At 51.3% G+C, this 18,598-nt stretch overlaps 1 protein-coding gene and 1 pseudogene across 2 annotated transcripts in view; both read left to right on the top strand.

Moving 5' to 3' along the window:
• ANAPC7 (anaphase promoting complex subunit 7) overlaps positions 1 to 18,598 on the top strand; it is a 96,590-nt gene that overhangs the window by 53,906 nt on the left and 24,086 nt on the right. For both annotated transcript variants that reach the window (XM_075341835.1, XM_075341834.1), the window contains exon 7: positions 1,699 to 1,816. In XM_075341835.1, the coding sequence (XP_075197950.1) occupies positions 1,699 to 1,816 (118 nt within the window). The remainder of the gene's footprint in view (positions 1 to 1,698; positions 1,817 to 18,598) is intronic.
• Positions 14,613 to 14,726, top strand: LOC142258672 (U6 spliceosomal RNA; annotated as a pseudogene).

The raw sequence follows: 18,598 nt of genomic DNA, 5'->3' as shown, positions 1-18,598 counted from the left end.
ATGTATAAAATATTTATTTTTTTTATATAGCGTTAACATATTCCGCAGCGCTTTACATACATCAGGAATACTGTCCCCATTGGGGCTCACAATCTAAAGTCCCTATCTGTATGTCTTTGAATGTATTGAAAGCTCTGCCCTGCGCCTGAGCCCTATCTGCTCCGCCTCGAAACTGTCAGCTCTTGTGCCCACTCCCCCTCATGCTCGTTCCAATCCTCCATTAGAACGCCATCCCATCCTTTGCTACCCTGTTTTTACTTTAGTACGATCTGTAGCAGTTCTAAGTCTAAAGGTCCAGTCACACTAAGCAGCTTACCAGCGATCCCAACAACGATAGGGATCGCTGGTAAGTTGCTAGGAGGTTGCTGGTGAGATGTCACACTGCGACGCTCCAGCGATCCCACCAGCAACCTGACCTGGCAGGGATCGCTGGATCGTGGCTACACGAGTTGCTGGTGAGCTCACCAGCAACTAGTGACCAGCCCCCAGCGCCGCGTGGAAGATGCTGCGCTTGGTAACTAAGGTAAATATCGGGTAACCAACCCGATATTTACCTTGGTTACCAGCGCACGGAGCTACACGTGCAGAGAGCAGGGAGCAGCGCACACTGAGCGCTGGCTCCCTGCTCTCCTAGTTACAGCACACATCGGGTTAATTACCCGATGTGTGCTGCAGCTACATGTGCACAGAGCAGGGAGCAGCGCACAATGCTTAGCGCTGGCTCCCTGCTTTCCTAGCTACAGCACACATCGGGTTAATTAACCCGATGTGTCCTGCAGCTACATGTGCACAGAGCAGGAGCCGGCACTGACAGTGAGAGCGGCGGAGGCTGGTAACAAAGGTAAATATCGGGTAACCAAGGACAGGGCTTCTTGGTTACCCGATGTTTACTGTGGTTACCAGCCTCTGCAGAAGCCGGCTCCTGCTGCCTGCACATTTAGTTGTTGCTGTCTCGCTGTCACACACAGCGATCTGTGCTTCACAGCGGGACAGCAACAACTAAAAAATGGCCCAGGACATTCAGCAACAACCAACGACCTCACAGCAGGGGCCAGGTTGTTGCTGGATGTCACACACAGCAACATCGCTAGCAACGTCACAAAAGTTGTTCGTTAGCAGCGATGTTGCTAGCGATGTTGCTTAGTGTGACGGGGCCTTAATAGGTCACGTTTGCACAATCCTTCCTTCATCTGTATATTTTTATTTTTTGCATAAAAAATGAATAATCAAAATAAGCATTATTGAAGGGAATCTGTGACCAGCTGCATGATGTAGGGTCAGAGACCCTGATTTCTGTGCTATCTCTTTACTGGGTGCTGCAGTTTTGATTTAAAAAGAAACGTTTTATATGTGAAGCTCTCTATAACCCTGTCCGTACCACTCATTGGCTGCTTGGTGCCTATGCACAGTGTACACAGAATGTTGCCAATGAATGGGGAAGGGTCATGAAAATGGAGGACTACATGGTAGCAGGTTTACTAGTCCTCTTTGCTGATAAAACGGTTATTTTATTAAAACTACAGCAAGCAGCCTAGTAAGTGACGCATTCCTGGAATTAGGGACTTTGAACCAACATTTAGCTGGTCTCTGATTCAGTAGGAAAAACCTGGGAATAGGATTCTTTCACGAGTAGACATGGTGCCTATACACACTTAACAACCTCTTCTGCATGGTGAATTTTCCTACTTCTCTCTGTAGGAATGGACATATACGGATACTTGCTAGCCCGAGAAGGACGGCTGGAGGATGTGGAGAATCTTGGATGTAGATTATTCAATATATCTGACCAGCATGCAGAGCCTTGGGTGGTGTCAGGGTAAGAATATGTACAACGTCTTGACGATCGACCATATTTTACAGATTCTAGTCAAATATTGTAGTATGTGAGACCTATTACAATTATGGGAGATAATTACCAGTGATCTAAATGTAATGCAGAGCTGCCTCGTAAGATTCCGGTCTTTCTGAGAAATTTGCCATCAGTAGTATAAGATTGTGATCTAAAGCACAACTACAACTTTGAAGGAAATCTAAACAATGAAATAATCCTGGAGAGAACAAAGCGGTTAATTTCTTGCTGATCACTTTGACATTTGTCTGGGGAATGGCAGGTGTGCAGGGCGTAATGGGAATCTGTCACCAAGTTGTTTTTTTTTATTTTTGTTTTTTTCCGCCTAATCTGAGAGCAGTATATTGTAAGGGCAGAGACCCTGATTCTTGTATGTCACTTACTGGGCTGTTCGCTGTAGATTTGATCATTTCCAGCAAATAAAATGGTGATATTCTCACTAGAGGACTAGTAAATGTGCTACCATGTAGTCCTTCTTATTCATGAGCTTTGTATATCCCACCCCCACCACTGTTTGGCGGTTTTCTGTGTACACTGTGTATAGGCAGAAAGCTGCCAATTTGTGAGGGTGGGATTATACAGCATTCGGTATTCACAGACCTGGTTGATTTGCAGCTGATTTTAAAATTGATTTTCTTCAGCGCTCTATTGGGAGACCCAGACGATTGGGTGTATAGCACTGCCTCCGGAGGCCACACAAAGCAATTACACTAAAAAGTGTAAGGCCCCTCCCCTTCTGGCTATACACCCCCAGTGGGATCACTGGCTCACCAGTTTTCTGCTTTGTGCGAAGGAGGTCAGACATCCACGCATAGCTCCACTGTTTGTAGTCAGCAGTAGCTGCTGGCTATATCGGATGGAAGAAAAGAGGGCCCATATGGGGCCCCCAGCATGCTCCCTTCTCACCCGCGGTGGTGCTTGTAAGGTTGAGGTACCTATTGCTGGTACAGAGGCTGGAGCCCACATGCTGTTTTCCTTCCACATCCCCTGGAGGGCTCTGTGGAAGTGGGATCTTACCGGCCTCCAAGCCCTGAGGCCGGGCTCCATCCACAGACCCAGAGAACCTGCTGGATTTGGAGCGGGAGTGCCGTTCAGGGACAAGGCCCTGCAACTTTCAGGTACTCTGTGTCCCCGGCAGGCACGGACACTCTCAAGGCTTGCTGAGCGTTATAGTGCGCCGGGGACAGTAGCGCTGTGCGCTGGGGTTAGGTCACTGCAGCTTTGCTGAGTGACGTTACATGTTGGGAACTACTGCGCCGACCGCTACTGGAGCGGCGGCGCAGCTGCGACTTGTGGTGCGCCGGGGACTTTGCGCCGACCGCGCTTTTACGGCGGCGGCGCTTCTAACTTTAGCCCCCGGCTTCTGCGGCCTAGCGCCGCTTCGTTCCCGCCCCCACCCTGTCAATCAGGGTAGGGGAGAGACGCTGCTCAATTGGCAGCGCCGAGGGCTGGAGCTTTATTTACATGCTCCAGCCCTCTCACTAGGCACAGTGGGAAGCAGGCTTCCCGCTCTTCGTCTGTATACGCCCAGGGCCCGACCCCCCTCTCCACAAGGACGCCGGCAGCCATTACACATGCGGTCTGGCTGGGGAAAGGCAGCAGGCTCTGGGAGACCCAGACTAAAGGGATTTCGGCGACCACACACCCGCTCCTAAGCGGGCGGTAAGCTGCACTTTAGTGCTGGCCCCACTAGTGCCTCAGTGTTATATTAGTGTACTTTTTTCTTAGTACCATATATATATATAGTTGCACTGTAAGGTCGCTTCTTGGCTGGACACCCTGTACAGCTCTGAGGAGGCAGCAACATGTCATCCGCAAAACGCAAGGGTGCCAAGGCACAGGCTGTGTACACTGTTTGTACTGCATGTGGGGCTGATCTACAGGCAGGCTCCAAAGACTCACATTGTGTGCAATGTTCAGTCCCAGTGGCACTTCGTCAGCCAGAGCCTAATGTGGTGGTAGCCCAGGCAGAGACGCCTGTGAACCCTGCCCCGGTGACGGGGACAGACTTTGCAGTTTTTGCTGATAAAATGTCTGTGACTATGTCAAAAATCCTGGAGACCTTGCAGTCCAGGCCAGTTACTCAGACCATGGACACTGCTGTGTCTATGCTCTCCGGTCCCCCTCAGTTGGAACTAATCCGTACTTCAAGGGGGTCTCAAGCATCACAGGCTGAAGTCTCTGACTCAGATGACAGTCCCAGGCAGCCTAAGCGAGCTCGCTGGGAAAGACCCTCCACGTCATCACACTGCTCAGGGTCTCAGCGAGAAGAGTCTCTCTGTGATGAGACTGAGGACGGTGATCAGGATTCTAATCCTGAGGCTCCTTTCAATCTGGATGCCCCTGATGATGACGCCATGGTTAATGACCTTATATCGGCAATTAATAGACTGTTGGATATTTCTCCCCCAGCCCCTTCTGCAGAGGAGGCAGCGGCACAGCAGGAGAAGTTCCATTTCCTGTATCCCAAGCGTAAATTAAGTGCTTTTTTGGACCACTCTGACTTCAGAGAATCGATCCAGAAACACGACGCTCATCCAGACAAGCGTTTCTCTAAACGTTCTAAGGATACCCGTTATCCTTTTCCCTCTGAGGTGGCCAAACGCTGGACCCAGTGTCCAAAGGTGGATCCCCCAATTTCCAAGCTTGCGGCTAGATCCATAGTCGCAGTAGAGGATGGCGCTTCACTTAAAGATGCCAACGACAGACAGATGGACCTTTGGTTGAAATCTGTCTATGAAGCTATCGGCGCGTCGTTTGCTCCAGCATTCGCGGCCGTGTGGGCACTCCAAGCTATTTCAGCTGGTTTAGCACAGGTGGATGCTATCATACATCCAGCAGTGCCGCAGGTGGCGTCCCTAACTTCGCAAATGTCTGCGTTTGCGACCTATGCTATCAATGCTGTCCTAGAATCTACGAGCCGTACCGCTATGGCGTCCGCCAATTCTGTGGTTTTGCGCAGAGCCTTGTGGTTAAAGGACTGGAAAGCAGATGCTGGTTACAAAAAATGCTTAACCAGCTTGCCATTATCTAGAGACAGACTGTTTGGTGAGCCATTGGCTGAAATCATAAAACAGTCCAAGGGTAAGGACTCTTCCTTACCACAGCCCAGAGCAAGTAAACCTCAACAGAAAAAGTGGCAGTCGAGGTTTCGGTCCTTTCGAGGCTCGGGCAAGGCCCAATTCTCCTCGTCCAAAAGGACTCAGAAAGAACAAGGGAGCTCAGATTCCTGGCGGGCTCACTCACGCCCCAGGAAAGCAAATGGAGGAACCGCTTCCAAAGCGGCTACCTCATGACTTTCGGCCTCCTCCCTCCGCATCCTCGGTCGGTGGCAGGCTCTCCCGCTTTTGCGACATTTGGCTGTCACAGGTCAAGGACCGGTGGGTAACAGACATTTTGTCTCGCGGGTACAGAATCGAGTTCAGTTCTCGACCTCCACTTCGGTTCTTCAGAACCTCCCCACACCCCAACCGAGCAGATGCCCTGCTGCAGGCGGTGGACTCTCTAAGAGCAGAAGGAGTCGTGATCCCTGTCCCCCCTCAGGAACGGGGGCGAGGATTTTACTCCAATCTCTTTGTGGTTCCAAAAAAGGACGGCTCCTTCCGTCCTGTTCTGGACCTAAAACTGCTCAACAAGCATGTGAACGCCAGGCGGTTCCGGATGGAATCCCTCCGCTCAGTCATTGCCTCAATGTCTCAAGGAGATTTCATAGCATCAATAGACATCAAAGATGCTTATCTCCACGTGCCGATTGCTACAGAGCACCAACGCTTTCTACGCTTCGTGATAGGAGACGACCATCTTCAGTTCGTAGCTCTGCCATTTGGTCTGGCGACAGCCCCTCGGGTGTTCACCAAGATCATGGCGGCAGTGGTAGCAGTCTTGCACTCTCACGGACACTCTGTGATCCCTTACTTGGACGATCTACTGGTCAAGGCACCCTCTCAAGAGGCATGCCAACTCAGCCTGAATGTTGCACTGGAGACTCTCCAGGCGTTCGGGTGGATCATCAACTTCCCAAAGTCAAATCTGTCACCGGCCCAATCACTAACGTATCTTGGCATGGAGTTTCATACTCTCTCAGCGATAGTGAAGCTTCCGCTGGACAAGCAGCGGTCTCTACAGACTGGGGTGCAGGCTCTCCTTCAAAGTCAGTCGCACTCCTTAAGACGCCTCATGCACTTCCTCGGGAAGATGGTGGCGGCAATAGAGGCGGTTCCGTTTGCGCAGTTTCATCTGCGTCCACTTCAATGGGACATTCTCCGCCAATGGGACGGGAAGTCAACATCCCTGGACAGGAAAGTCTCCCTTTCCCAGACGGCCAAAGACTCTCTGCAGTGGTGGCTTCTTCCCACCTCATTATCACAGGGAAGATCCTTCCTACCACCGTCTTGGGCGGTGGTCACGACAGACGCGAGTCTGTCAGGGTGGGGAGCAGTTTTTCTCCACCACAGGGCTCAGGGTACGTGGACTCGGCAGGAGTCCACCCTTCAGATCAATGTTCTGGAAATCAGAGCAGTGTATCTTGCCCTACTAGCCTTCCAGCAGTGGCTGGAAGGAAGGCAGATCCGAATTCAGTCGGACAACTCCACAGCGGTGGCATACATCAACCACCAAGGGGGGACACGCAGTCGGCAAGCCTTCCAGGAAGTCCGGCGGATTCTGATGTGGGTGGAAGCCACAGCCTCCACCATATCCGAAGTTCACATCCCCGGCGTAGAAAACTGGGAAGCAGACTTCCTCAGTCGCCAGGGCATGGACGCAGGGGAATGGTCCCTTCACCCAGACGTGTTTCAGGAAATCTGTCGCCGCTGGGGGGTGCCGGACGTCGACCTAATGGCGTCACGGCACAACAACAAGGTCCCAACCTTCATGGCACGGTCTCGCGATCAAAGAGCGCTGGCAGCAGACGCCCTAGTGCAAGATTGGTCGCAGTTCCGGCTCCCTTATGTGTTTCCACCTCTGGCACTCTTGCCCAGAGTGCTACGCAAGATCAGATCCGATTGCAGCCGCGTCATACTTGTCGCCCCAGACTGGCCGAGGAGGGCGTGGTATCCGGATCTGTGGCAGCTCACGGTCGGCCAACCGTGGGCACTCCCAGACCAACCAGACTTACTGTCCCAAGGGCCGTTTTTCCATCGGAATTCTGCGGCCCTGAACCTGACTGTGTGGCCATTGAGTCCTGGATCCTAGCGTCTTCAGGATTGTCCCAAGGGGTCGTTGCCACCATGAGACAGGCTAGGAAGCCCACGTCCGCTAAGATCTACCACAGAACGTGGAGGATATTCTTATCCTGGTCCTCTGCTCAGGGAGTGTCTCCCTGGCCATTTGCATTGCCTACCTTTCTTTCTTTCCTGCAATCTGGGTTAGAAAAAGGTTTGTCGCTCAGCTCCCTTAAAGGTCAGGTCTCGGCGCTATCCGTCTTTTTTCAGAGGCGTTTGGCACGCCTTCCTAAGGTGCGCACGTTCCTACAGGGGGTTTGCCATATCGTACCCCCGTACAAGCGGCCGTTAGATCCATGGGATCTGAACAGGGTACTAGTTGCCCTCCAGAAGCCGCCCTTCGAGCCTCTGAGGGAGGTTTCACTTTCTAGACTATCACAGAAAGTGGCTTTTCTGGTAGCGATCACATCTCTTCGGAGAGTGTCTGAGCTGGCAGCACTATCATCCAAGGCTCCCTTCCTAGTCTTCCACCAGGACAAGGTTGTGCTGCGCCCCATTCAGGAGTTTCTCCCGAAGGTGGTATCCTCTTTTCATCTTAATCAGGATATCTCTTTGCCTTCGTTTTGTCCTCATGCAGTTCATCGGTATGAGAAAGATTTACATTTGTTAGATCTGGTGAGAGCACTCAGAATCTACATTTCCCGCACGGCGCCCTTGCGCCGTTCGGATGCACTCTTTGTCCTTGTCGCTGGTCAGCGCAAAGGGTCGCAGGCTTCTAAGGCCACCCTGGCTCGATGGATCAAAGAACCAATTCTTGAAGCCTACCGTTCTGCTGGGCTTCCGGTTCCATCAGGGCTGAAGGCCCATTCTACCAGAGCCGTGGGTGCATCCTGGGCATTACGACACCAGGCTACGGCTCAACAGGTGTGCCAGGCAGCTACCTGGTCGAGTCTGCACACTTTCACCAAACATTATCAGGTGCATACCTATGCTTCGGCGGACGCCAGCCTAGGTAGAAGAGTCCTGCAGGCGGCAGTTGCCTCCCCGTAGGGGAGGGCTGTCTTGCAGCTCTAACATGAGGTATTTCTTTACCCACCCAGGGACAGCTTTTGGACGTCCCAATCGTCTCCCAATAGAGCGCTGAAGAAGAAGGGAATTTTGTTACTTACCGTAAATTCCTTTTCTTCTAGCTCTTATTGGGAGACCCAGCACCCGCCCTGTTGTCCTTCGGGATTTTTGGTTTGTTTGCGGGTACACATGTTGTTCATGTTGAACGGTTTTCAGTTCTCCGATGTTATTCGGAGAGAATTTGTTTAAACCAGTTATTGGCTTTCCTCCTTCTTGCTTTTGCACTAAAACTGGTGAGCCAGTGATCCCACTGGGGGTGTATAGCCAGTAGGGGAGGGGCCTTACACTTTTTAGTGTAATTGCTTTGTGTGGCCTCCGGAGGCAGTGCTATACACCCAATCGTCTGGGTCTCCCAATAAGAGCTAGAAGAAAAGGAATTTACGGTAAGTAACAAAATTCCCTTCTTTATCAAAACTGCAGCAAGGAGCCTAGTAAGTAACACATCAGTGGAATTAGGATCTCTGGCCCTATGTCTTGCTTCTCTCAGATTGGAAAATTGGTACTATACAGTTGTAGTCACAATTTAAAATGTAACTTTTAATATCCAAGTTAAAAATACCTATATACCACACAACATAAATGGTTGTAAAACCAACCAAAAAATATGGAGCTAATGTTAGGCTCCTCTTATTACCCAGTTTAGGACACTATATACCCGGTAGGAACCACCCCACCGTGGTAACAGTAGTTTGAGACAAGAATATGGAACTGTCTCATATGTAATGTACACAATTAGTAATCCACAGCATTAGATAACCATAACACAGGTCTCACTGTGATAAATGAAGCAAATATCGGTTGTCCAGTAGCGGGGGGGGGGCACCAAATCTGCCTCACAATACCCCTTAGCTGGCAACAATCTGACCTGATACTTTCTTAGACCTCCCGACGCGTTTCTTAATTTAGCTTAATCTTCAGGGGACTGTGGTCAAGAAATTACAGCTGCAAAAATAAACAGTATGATCAGACTAAACAATGCAAGGATATACTGAAGAAATCGCAAAGTATTTTCCAAAGAAAATACTTCGCTAGACACAATGCGTGGTTAATTAGATTGCTTTCTTTTTGTCTCATGAGGAACTTTTTTCTCTTTGACGGGTTCTTCTTCCACCAACTCGGGGGCACAGCCATGGGCTGTCCATGTGCACCATCTTATGCCAACTTGCTCCTGGGTTGGTGGGAAGAGAACCTTATTTTTGGGGAGGAGTCCCCCTATGATTTGGACAGGATTGTGTTGTGGACCCGTTACATAGACGACGTGTTCGTACTATGGCGGGGTACCAAGGAGACGTTTTTACAATTTGTCTCCGACATCAACCACAATCCTCTCGGCTTGGGCTTCACAGCGCAATGTGATGAGAGAGAGCTCTCCTTTTTGGACATTCTGGTTACAAAAAACATTGATGGAACCCTTACGACCAACACATTCCACAAACCCACTTCCTCCAATGCACTCCTACGCTGGGAGAGTAATCACCCTCGACCTCTTAGGGCAGGCATCCCCAAAGGGCAGTATCTGCGAGCACGGCGGAACTGTTCTACCCCTTTGAACTTCTCCCAACAAGCGGAAGATCTACGCAACCATTTCAGAGAAAGGGGATACCCACATCATGTCCTCTCGAAAGCCTTTCAAACAGCACAATCTAGAGAGAGGACTAGCCTACTAGTCCCTTCACCTAAAAAGAATGAGACAATGGAGGGCAAATTTCGTTTTATTTCCACCTTCACCAATGGGTCCACGGAGATACGTAAGATCTTGGAAGGGCACTGGCCAATCCTGAGAATGGATGTGGACATTGGTGATGTAGTGGGAAGCCATCCAAAATGTACTTAGAGCGGCCCCTCCTATATCGGTGATAGAGTAGTCCACATCCACTTCATTCGCCCAAAAGAGAATACTTGGCTACGTTCTGAGCTTAGAGGCTGTTTTAGATGTAGAGGGTGCGTTGCGTGCCCGCACATTGAGACTGGAAGAACCTTTTCAAGCTCAGTTACGGGCCATTCTTTTGACATCAGAGATTTCATTAATTGTCGCTTGAGGGGCGTAATTTATAAAGCAAGATGTGGCTGTGGACTCGAATATGTAGGCAAGACGAGGAGGGAGTTTAGAAGGCGTGTGGGAGAGCACCTCACAGATATAGCCAACAAGAGGGATACTCCCCTGGCAAAACATATGGAAATAATGCATAATGGAGACATTTCGGGTTTGACCTTTTATGGGGATTGATCTCATTAATTATCCGGCTCGAGGTGGGGATTGGGACCGCTTGATCCTTCAACGTGAGTGTAAATGGATTTACACATTGAGGACCCAGACACCGCTGGGCCTTAATGAGACCCTCACCTTTGGGTGCTTCCTGTAGAGCTTAGGTCCCTTTAGGGACTTTAGGGATAGCCACCGTGGAGCGGGGGCACCCGGTACTTTAAGGTGTTATTACACTCTGTTGGTAGGTAGAGGACAGATAGGGCAATGTAGGGATAACTACAGGAGGCCCCTATAAGAACATCCCACCTTTTCGACTATGATTTTTTCCCCCATCTAACCACTATTTTTGTTGTTCTATTGGCATTATGATTGCCACATTTTCTCGTGTCCGTGTAGTCTGTACTTTTGTGGGTGCCTGCCCTAATCCAATTTGTGTGTCCTTTTAAATCAGTTTGTACTTTTTAGGACAACCTTAGTGCATTGTATTTCCTTCCCTCTTGTTGTTACTATTTTGAGTCCCACCTACCTGTCCACCCTCCTTCCCTTCCCGCCCCCAAACCACCCCCCCCCCCTTTGGTCCTACGATTAACATCAATAGTTTATTTTCAATACAATATCTAGTTACTACCCAAAGCTGCCAACTAGTTTTTCCTCCCACTTTATGCCCTACTATAAATACCCATTCATATTGGCGATTCTTGTATGGCATGTACCTATGGGCGTCTCTTTGGCCCTTACAATGCATAGGTGGGCGTGGCTTACACCCATAGCTCCGGGTTCTATTGTAGCTATGGGTGTTCCATCTGCATTATGACAGCGGTCCATGTGACGCGAGCATGGGCGGCGTCTTTAGCCTGGGCACTGTATCACGTGCCCGGATGTGCGTCGGGCTAATACGTGCGGTTTGGGTCATGTGGGAAAAACAGGTGATGGTAGGATGGGTGGCGCCAGAATGACGTCGATTACCCATGGACGGGTCACCTGATCGGCACGCGTGGGGGCGTTACTTAGTGACGGTTCCCCGATCATGGCGTTTATGGTTTCTAAGGGCGGGGATTTGGATGACGTCCACCACTTGTAGTGGATGGACGCTCCGGTGGGTGGCACACCCTCTGACCTTCCTCTTATGGTTGGTCAGGTCCTGTGGGGGGGTGTCGCCTCTCCAGCATGGGGGCGATCATTATGATAAGTGGGGCGGTCCGCCCACAGGAAATTTAAGGGCGGCAATTTAGAAAGCCCAGTGCTTTATGCCAGCCCGGACACAGTATGCTGGATGTCCGCTTCCCAAATGAAGGTAGGAATGTGATTTCTTTGGAAAATACTTTGCGATTTCTTCAGTATATCCTTGCATTGTTTAGTCTGATCATACTGTTTATTTTTGCAGCTGTAATTTCTTGACCACAGTCCCCTGAGGATTAAGCTAAATTAAGAAACGCGTCGGGAGGTCTAAGAAAGTATCAGGTCAGATTGTTGCCAGCTAAGGGGTATTGTGAGGCTGATTTGGTGCCCCCCCCCCGCTACTGGACAACCGATTTTTGCTTCATTTATCACAGTGAGACCTGTGTTATGGTTATCTAATGCTGTGGATTACTAATTGTGTACATTACATATGAGACAGTTCCATATTCTTGTCTCAAACTACTGTTACCACGGTGGGGTGGTTCCTACCAGGTATATAGTGTCCTAAACTGGGTAATAAGAGGAGCCTAACATTAGCTCCATATTTTTTGGTTGGTTTTACAACCATTTATGTTGTGTGGTATATACCGTATTTTTCGCTTTATAAGACGCACCTGATTATAAGACGCACCCCCAAATTTGGTGAAGGAATAGAGAATTTTTTAATAAATGGGGTCCGTCTTATAATGCCAGTGTCCGTCTGACAAATCATATAGGGTATATGTCCCTCATAGCCCCCCCCATCCTAAAATTAGCCCTCTGAATCTGGATATGGCCCAGTGATGCCACATGTCCCCTATGCCTGGCACACATCCTCTATGGCTGGCACACAGCCCACTGTGGCTGGCACACGGCCCACTGTGGCTGGCACACGGCCCACTGTGGCGGCACACGGCCCACTGTGGCGGCACACGGCCCCATGTGGCTGCACACAGCCCACTATTGCTGGCACATGGCCCCATGTGGCGGCACATGGCCCCATGTGGTGTCACACGGCCCCATGTGGCTGCACACAGCCCACTATTGCTGGCACATGGCCCCATGTGGCGGCACATGGCCCCATGTGGCTGCACACAGCCCACTATTGCTGGCACATGGCCCCATGTGGCGGCACCCGGCCCCATGTGGCGGCACACTGCCCCATGTGGCGGCACACTGCCCCATGTGGCGGCACACGGCCCCATGTGGCGGCACACGGCCCACTATTGCTGGCACATGGCCCCATGTGGCGGCACACGGCCCACTATTGCTGGCACATGGCCCCATGTGGCGGCACACGGCCCCATGTAGCGGCACATGGCCCACTATTGCTGGCACACAGCTCCCTGTGTTATATATCGCCCCATGCTGCTGCTTTTAGGAAAATAAACTTTCCTTACCTTCTCCAGCATTGTCCTGTCTGTGTCCCCTCCTCGGGGTTGATCTCCAGCCTCCTGCATTTCCTGGTTCTCGGCCGGTCATGTGATCGGCACGGCAGAGTGAAATCTCTTGTGCCTTATCACAGCAGCAGGAGGGAGGCCTGGCAGACACGCTGGAGGAGGTGAGTAAAAAGTTTATTATTTTACTGTTTGCAGCAGCATAGGGGACATAGCTAACACGGGGGAGGGGGCATGTGCAATCAAAGAAGGGGCAGGCAGATATAATATACACTGCTGCCCCAGCCTATCGCCGCGGTGCACTTTCAGCACCATGGTGGTGGACAGCAGCTGTGCATATTATATGAGCGGGTGCAGGAGATCAAAGGCTTCTGCTCCCAGCTTTCATAAGTCCCCCAGCAGAGCTCCAGAGCTGCCCGCACCTCCCCTGGACTCTGTAGTGTGTGTATATATATATATATATACACCCCCCCCGTATATTCGGATTATAAGACGCACCCCCTACTTTCCCCCAAAATTTGGGGGAACAAAAGTGCGTCTTATAAAGCGAAAAATACGGTAGGTATTTTTAACTTGGATATTAAAAGTTACATTTTAAATTGTGACCACAACTGTATAGTACCAATTTTGCTTTGCTGTTTATTGACTACTGGTAAACAACGACACATTTTTACATTCTCTCACATTGGCTAGCAAAAATCTGATGACAGATTCCCTTTAAAGCGCAGCAATCGCCAGGATCTTCCTATAACCTAAAACCAGTGATATACTGGCACTAACATGCTGATTCTATACGTACCTTTTAGGTTTCGGCTAGTATATATATACATTTCTGACACCTCATTGGGGGACACAGGACCATGGGTGTTAAGCTGCTTATCCATAGGAGGACACTAAGTAGATGCAAAGATGTTAGCTCCTCCCCTGCAGTATACACTCCCTGGCTCAGCCAGGCTACTTCAGTTTTTAGCTTAGTGTCTATAGGAGGCACATCTCTGCAGACTACTGCAGCAAGAATTTTTTTTGTTTTTAGAGGGCAACGGTTCCTTCGGGGACCGATTTCCCAAAACCATCAACAGGCGGAAACGCGGAGTTTCGCCTCCCCGTACCCCCTCCTGCGACGCTGGATCCTTGGCTGTTACTCACTGGACGACAGGTCTAATGGCACTTTCCAGAGCCCAGAGCAGATGAAAACTTCCTCAGCCCCTCTTGCAGGCTCTGAGTTGATACAAGTTCTGCACCAAGTGTGATCAGGCATCAGACTGCCATCTCCATCAGACTGCCATCTCCACAGGAGCTGAGGTGAGATCGGTCCGATTTTTCCACAGCAGATGAAAACTTCCTCACTCCCTCTGGCAGGGTCTGAGTTGATACAAGTTCTGCCAGCAGGCGTCAGAATCTGCACACTGGCTCCCTGACAGGAAATTGGAGCAAAGGTCACACTGACTGGATGCACAAGGGCTGTGATTGCAGACTCCTGCATAGCATTCCACCTGTGGCGGGGGGTGGGGAGAGCTCCCAGGACTTAGTGCAGCCGCAGCTGTGGTACACTTATAGAGGTTTTTCTGTCCACCATTGTTGTGCAGGGCTGGAGGAGGGAAGGGGAGTCCCTTCCCACCATTTTTTGTTTATTATAGTTTCTCATGCCTTCTTGTCAGAGCTAAGCCCCGTCCCCCTCCAACACTCGATAAGCCACGCCCCCCTCACACAGGGTGCTAGCTTCGGCAGCACATATGCTCAAATGCAGAGCTACACAGAAGATCAGCATGGCCCCTGCACAGCAGGCCAAGGATGACATGGACATTCGTGAAACATTCAACATCCTCCTTCCCACAGGAGAAGGGGGGGGGGCAGGGCTATCAGTGTTCTGGGTGAGTTATAGCCTCACTTGCATATTAGCTATGCAGAGCATTGCTCCCTCATTACAATCAGTTTGTGGCCCATCAGCCAGGGGCTGCATTCACATGTTTTATGCCCTGCACAACTACAGCAACAACTATAAGACGCTGAGCTACTAGGGGATGATAGCACCTCTTCCTTCTGTGAGTCCGGTGCCCCTGTAGCTTAACCTCCCCACCACCACCGCAGCAACCGCTGCCAGCCCAGAGCCTACGGTTCCCAGTCCCCCGGAATGGGCACAGTTTCCAGAACCTGGTGCTGGCTATGCAACATCGTCCTCACACCCCTGGGGCCCCTGAACAGAACGCAGCCTGATGACACCTCTATAGAGGGTCCTTCTGATAAGAATCAGCCCTCTGCTTCACCGGTTGCAGATCAGAAAAAGGGCATGACCCCCATGGTTCTCCCTCTGGGGTACACAGATGGGGTTCTCCCACATGTTCCGCGGTCTCTGAGGAGCCAGAGGAAGGGGAATGTTTGTACCGGGATGATTCCTTTGTTTCAACCTCCCCGAGCGATCAAGCTGCGATGGACTTATTGCAGCAATCAACCAAAACTCTGCATGTGGAAGATCTCCCATCCACTACTACTGACCCTGCGGTCTCCTTTAAAAGGGTGAAGAAACCTCAAAAAATAAAAAGGGATTTTAACGCCACTTTGGTATCCGTAAACTCATGGAGTCCCGGTACCCCTTTGGCTTGGCTGTCTCTAAGGGCTGGGCTGATCCGGCCTCGGTGGACCCTCACCCGGCTTCCGCCTGCCTGAAGGACCACTCCTGTCTTTTTTACTTGATGGATCCTCCTTCAAGGACCCGACAGACAGACAAGTGGGGCAGCTCAATCGCTCTGCCGCGGGTCCCTCTCCCCTTCCGTGTGGGTCGCACAGGCACCAGGACTACAAGTTTCCCTCAGACCCTCACGGATGTAACAGTTCACATTGCTGCGGCGGCTGAGTACCTCATGCAGGCCTCCCTCGGCGCTGCTACCTGCGCAGTTATTGCCGCCTCAAATACCATAGCCTTCCGTAAGGCTCTCTGGTTCCGATAATGGAGAGCGGACTCTGTCTCTAAGAAGCCTCTCACACTACTCCTTTCCAGACCGATGGTTTGCCGATCATCTGGACAGGCTTTTTTTTTTTTTTCTTTATCGTTCCTATGGGAGACCCAGACATTGGGTGTATAGCTTCTGCCTCCGGAGGACACACAAAGTACTACACTAAAAAGTGTAGCTCCTCCCTCTGAGCATATACACCCCATGGATAACCAGATCTAGCCAGTTCATTGCTTTGTGTTCAGGAGGCATACATCCACACATGCATTCTCATCTGATTTTTCATTTTTGGAAAGTTTTTGAAGAAAAGCGGGTCCAAGCCTGGACTCCCGGCATGTCCCTTCTCACCCCACTGTGTCGGCGGTGTTGTTAAGGTTGATTCCAAGGCTGGAGCCTTACATGCCGCGCTCCTTCACCATCCCTCGGGCTCTGGCTTGAAGTGGGAGCCAGCACGGTTCTCCTTGCTTTGCAGGAGACCGGTCTCCATCCGCAGCCCTTCAGGATCCTGCTGGACGGAGCACTCATCCCCAGGGACTTGGAACCCTGCGTCTCAGCAAGCTAAGTACCTGAGACGTTTATATTCGGGGGGGTCCCGGTACTTTATTATGGTGGGAGAGTGTGCTGTGTAACTTTTCTGGCATTTCCGGCCGGTTCTCTGGTTGTCGCCTGAGAACCGCGCCGATGGTGCCTGCGCGCCGTCCGCATCGCTTAAATTTAGGCCCCGGCTTCGCCGGAGGCCTACTTTCGATTTCACTGCCCTCGCATGTCAATCATGCAGAGGGACAGTGCGGCTCCGCCCAGCGGCCGTTCGGCACAGGGGAGGGACACTCCTCTCTGAGTACATGTCCCCTCCCCTGTAAGTCTCCTTGGCCCTCCAGATCCCGCTCTCAGAGCAGGTCCTGCCACCTCTCCTCGCTCCGGCACCATTTTCTCAGCGTTTTTCTCTGGATCAGCGCTGGCTGCAGCATCCCTGCTAAGCTGCTTGGGGGTCCGGGCTGTGGGATCTGGAGGGCACACAAACTGTCTGGTAAGCCACAACCTCCGGTTGTGGACCTTCTTATATACTCTCTGGGGGTCATTCTGGCTCAGAGCCCCCACTTCAGCAGCATGTCTCACACGAGGAGCAAGGCTGCAAGGCTGTACTCAATATGCACTGCATGTAAGCTCGTGCTGCCTGAACCGAGCACATATCCACATTGTGATGCCTGCTCTAACCTGACAATGCCTCAGCCTGGAATCGCACCCACAGTGGTCCCTCCGGCTGCTCCGGCTCCGGTGGCTGAACCCCCGGCTTGGGTAGAATCCTTCTCTAGGTCAATCTCCCAGTCTTTTGCCGACTCCATGGGACAGCTGTCCCGGACTTTGCTGAACATGCATCAGCCCCCTTCTCAGGGCGCCTCTGCTGCTAGGGCTCTCTCAGCGGAGCTCACAGAGGATTCTTCATCTGGTCCCAGACCCCGTCCTCCTAAAAGGAGACGCAGGGTCCCCTCTCCTTCCTCATCCCGCGGCTCTGATTCAAGAGCTGACTCGCAGGACGAGGAGGATGCCTTTACTGGGGGCTCAGAGGCTACCTCCATGTGCGCCATTGATCTGTCCGAAAGTGACTCAGATGTTAGTGATTTGATTGCGTCCATTAATTCTGTACTGGACCTCAATCCGCCAGTATCAGAGGAGCAACCCTCTCTGGCAGAAAAGCACCAGTTTACCTTGCCTAAGAGGACAAGGAGTGTGTTCTTTAACCACTCCAGTTTTCAGGCCACTGTGACCAAGCCTAGGGCCTGTCCTGACAAACGCTTCCCAAAGCGTGGTTCTGATGACCGTTTTCCCTTTCCACCTGAGGTGGTCAAGGAGTGGGCTCATTCACCAAAGGTAGACCCTCCGGTGTCTAGACTCTCAGCCCGGACCGTTGTATCAGTGGCTGATGGCACCTCTCTTAAGGATTCCACTGACCGCCAGGTTGACCTTCTGGCCAAATCTGTATATGAGGTGGCAGGGGCCTCGTTCTCCCCATCTTTTGCAGCAGTGTGGGCTCTCAAAGCCATCTCTGCTTCTCTAGAGGAGATGCATTGCCTCACCAGGGAATCTATGCCCGAAATGGTTGCCTTAACTTCCCAAGCTTCAGCTTTTTCGTCCTATGCCATGTCTGCCATGTCTGCCATGCTGGAAGCTTCTCACCGCACTGCGGTGGCTTCGGCTAATTCCCTCGCTATCCTCAGGATCTTGTGGCTTCGAGAGTGGAAGGCAGATGCTTCTTCAAAGAAGTACCTTGCTGGGCTCCCTTTTGCTGGATCCAGGCTATTCGGTGAACAACTGGATGAAATTATTAAGGAAGCTACTGGCGGGAAGAGTACTTCCATGCCACAAACTAAAACCAGGACACCTGCCCAGGGTAGGAACCAGTCGAGGTTTCGTTCCTTTCGTTCCTCCAACTGGTCATCCTCTAAGCCCTCGGCCTCGTCCACTAACTCAGCCAAGGACCAAAAACCCAACTGGCGCACAAAGGCGCGTCCACAAAAGACCGCAGGAGCTGCTGCCACTAAGGCAGCCTCCTCTTGACTATCTGGCCGCGCCAGCAACGTCCTTAGTCGGTGGCAGGCTCTCCCACTTTGGCGACGTGTGGTTTCAACACGTCTCCGATCAGTGGGTGCGGGATATCATCTCCCACGGCTACAGGATAGAATTCTCTTCCAGCCCGCCAAACAGATTTTTTTCTGTCAACTCCCCCCTGCTCCAAGACCGCCGCCTTCTCT

The sequence above is a fragment of the Anomaloglossus baeobatrachus genome, chromosome 1 (assembly GCF_048569485.1).
Source record: "Anomaloglossus baeobatrachus isolate aAnoBae1 chromosome 1, aAnoBae1.hap1, whole genome shotgun sequence".
Taxonomy (NCBI): Eukaryota; Metazoa; Chordata; class Amphibia; order Anura; family Aromobatidae; genus Anomaloglossus; species Anomaloglossus baeobatrachus.
This window is presented reverse-complemented; position numbering and strand designations above follow the sequence as displayed.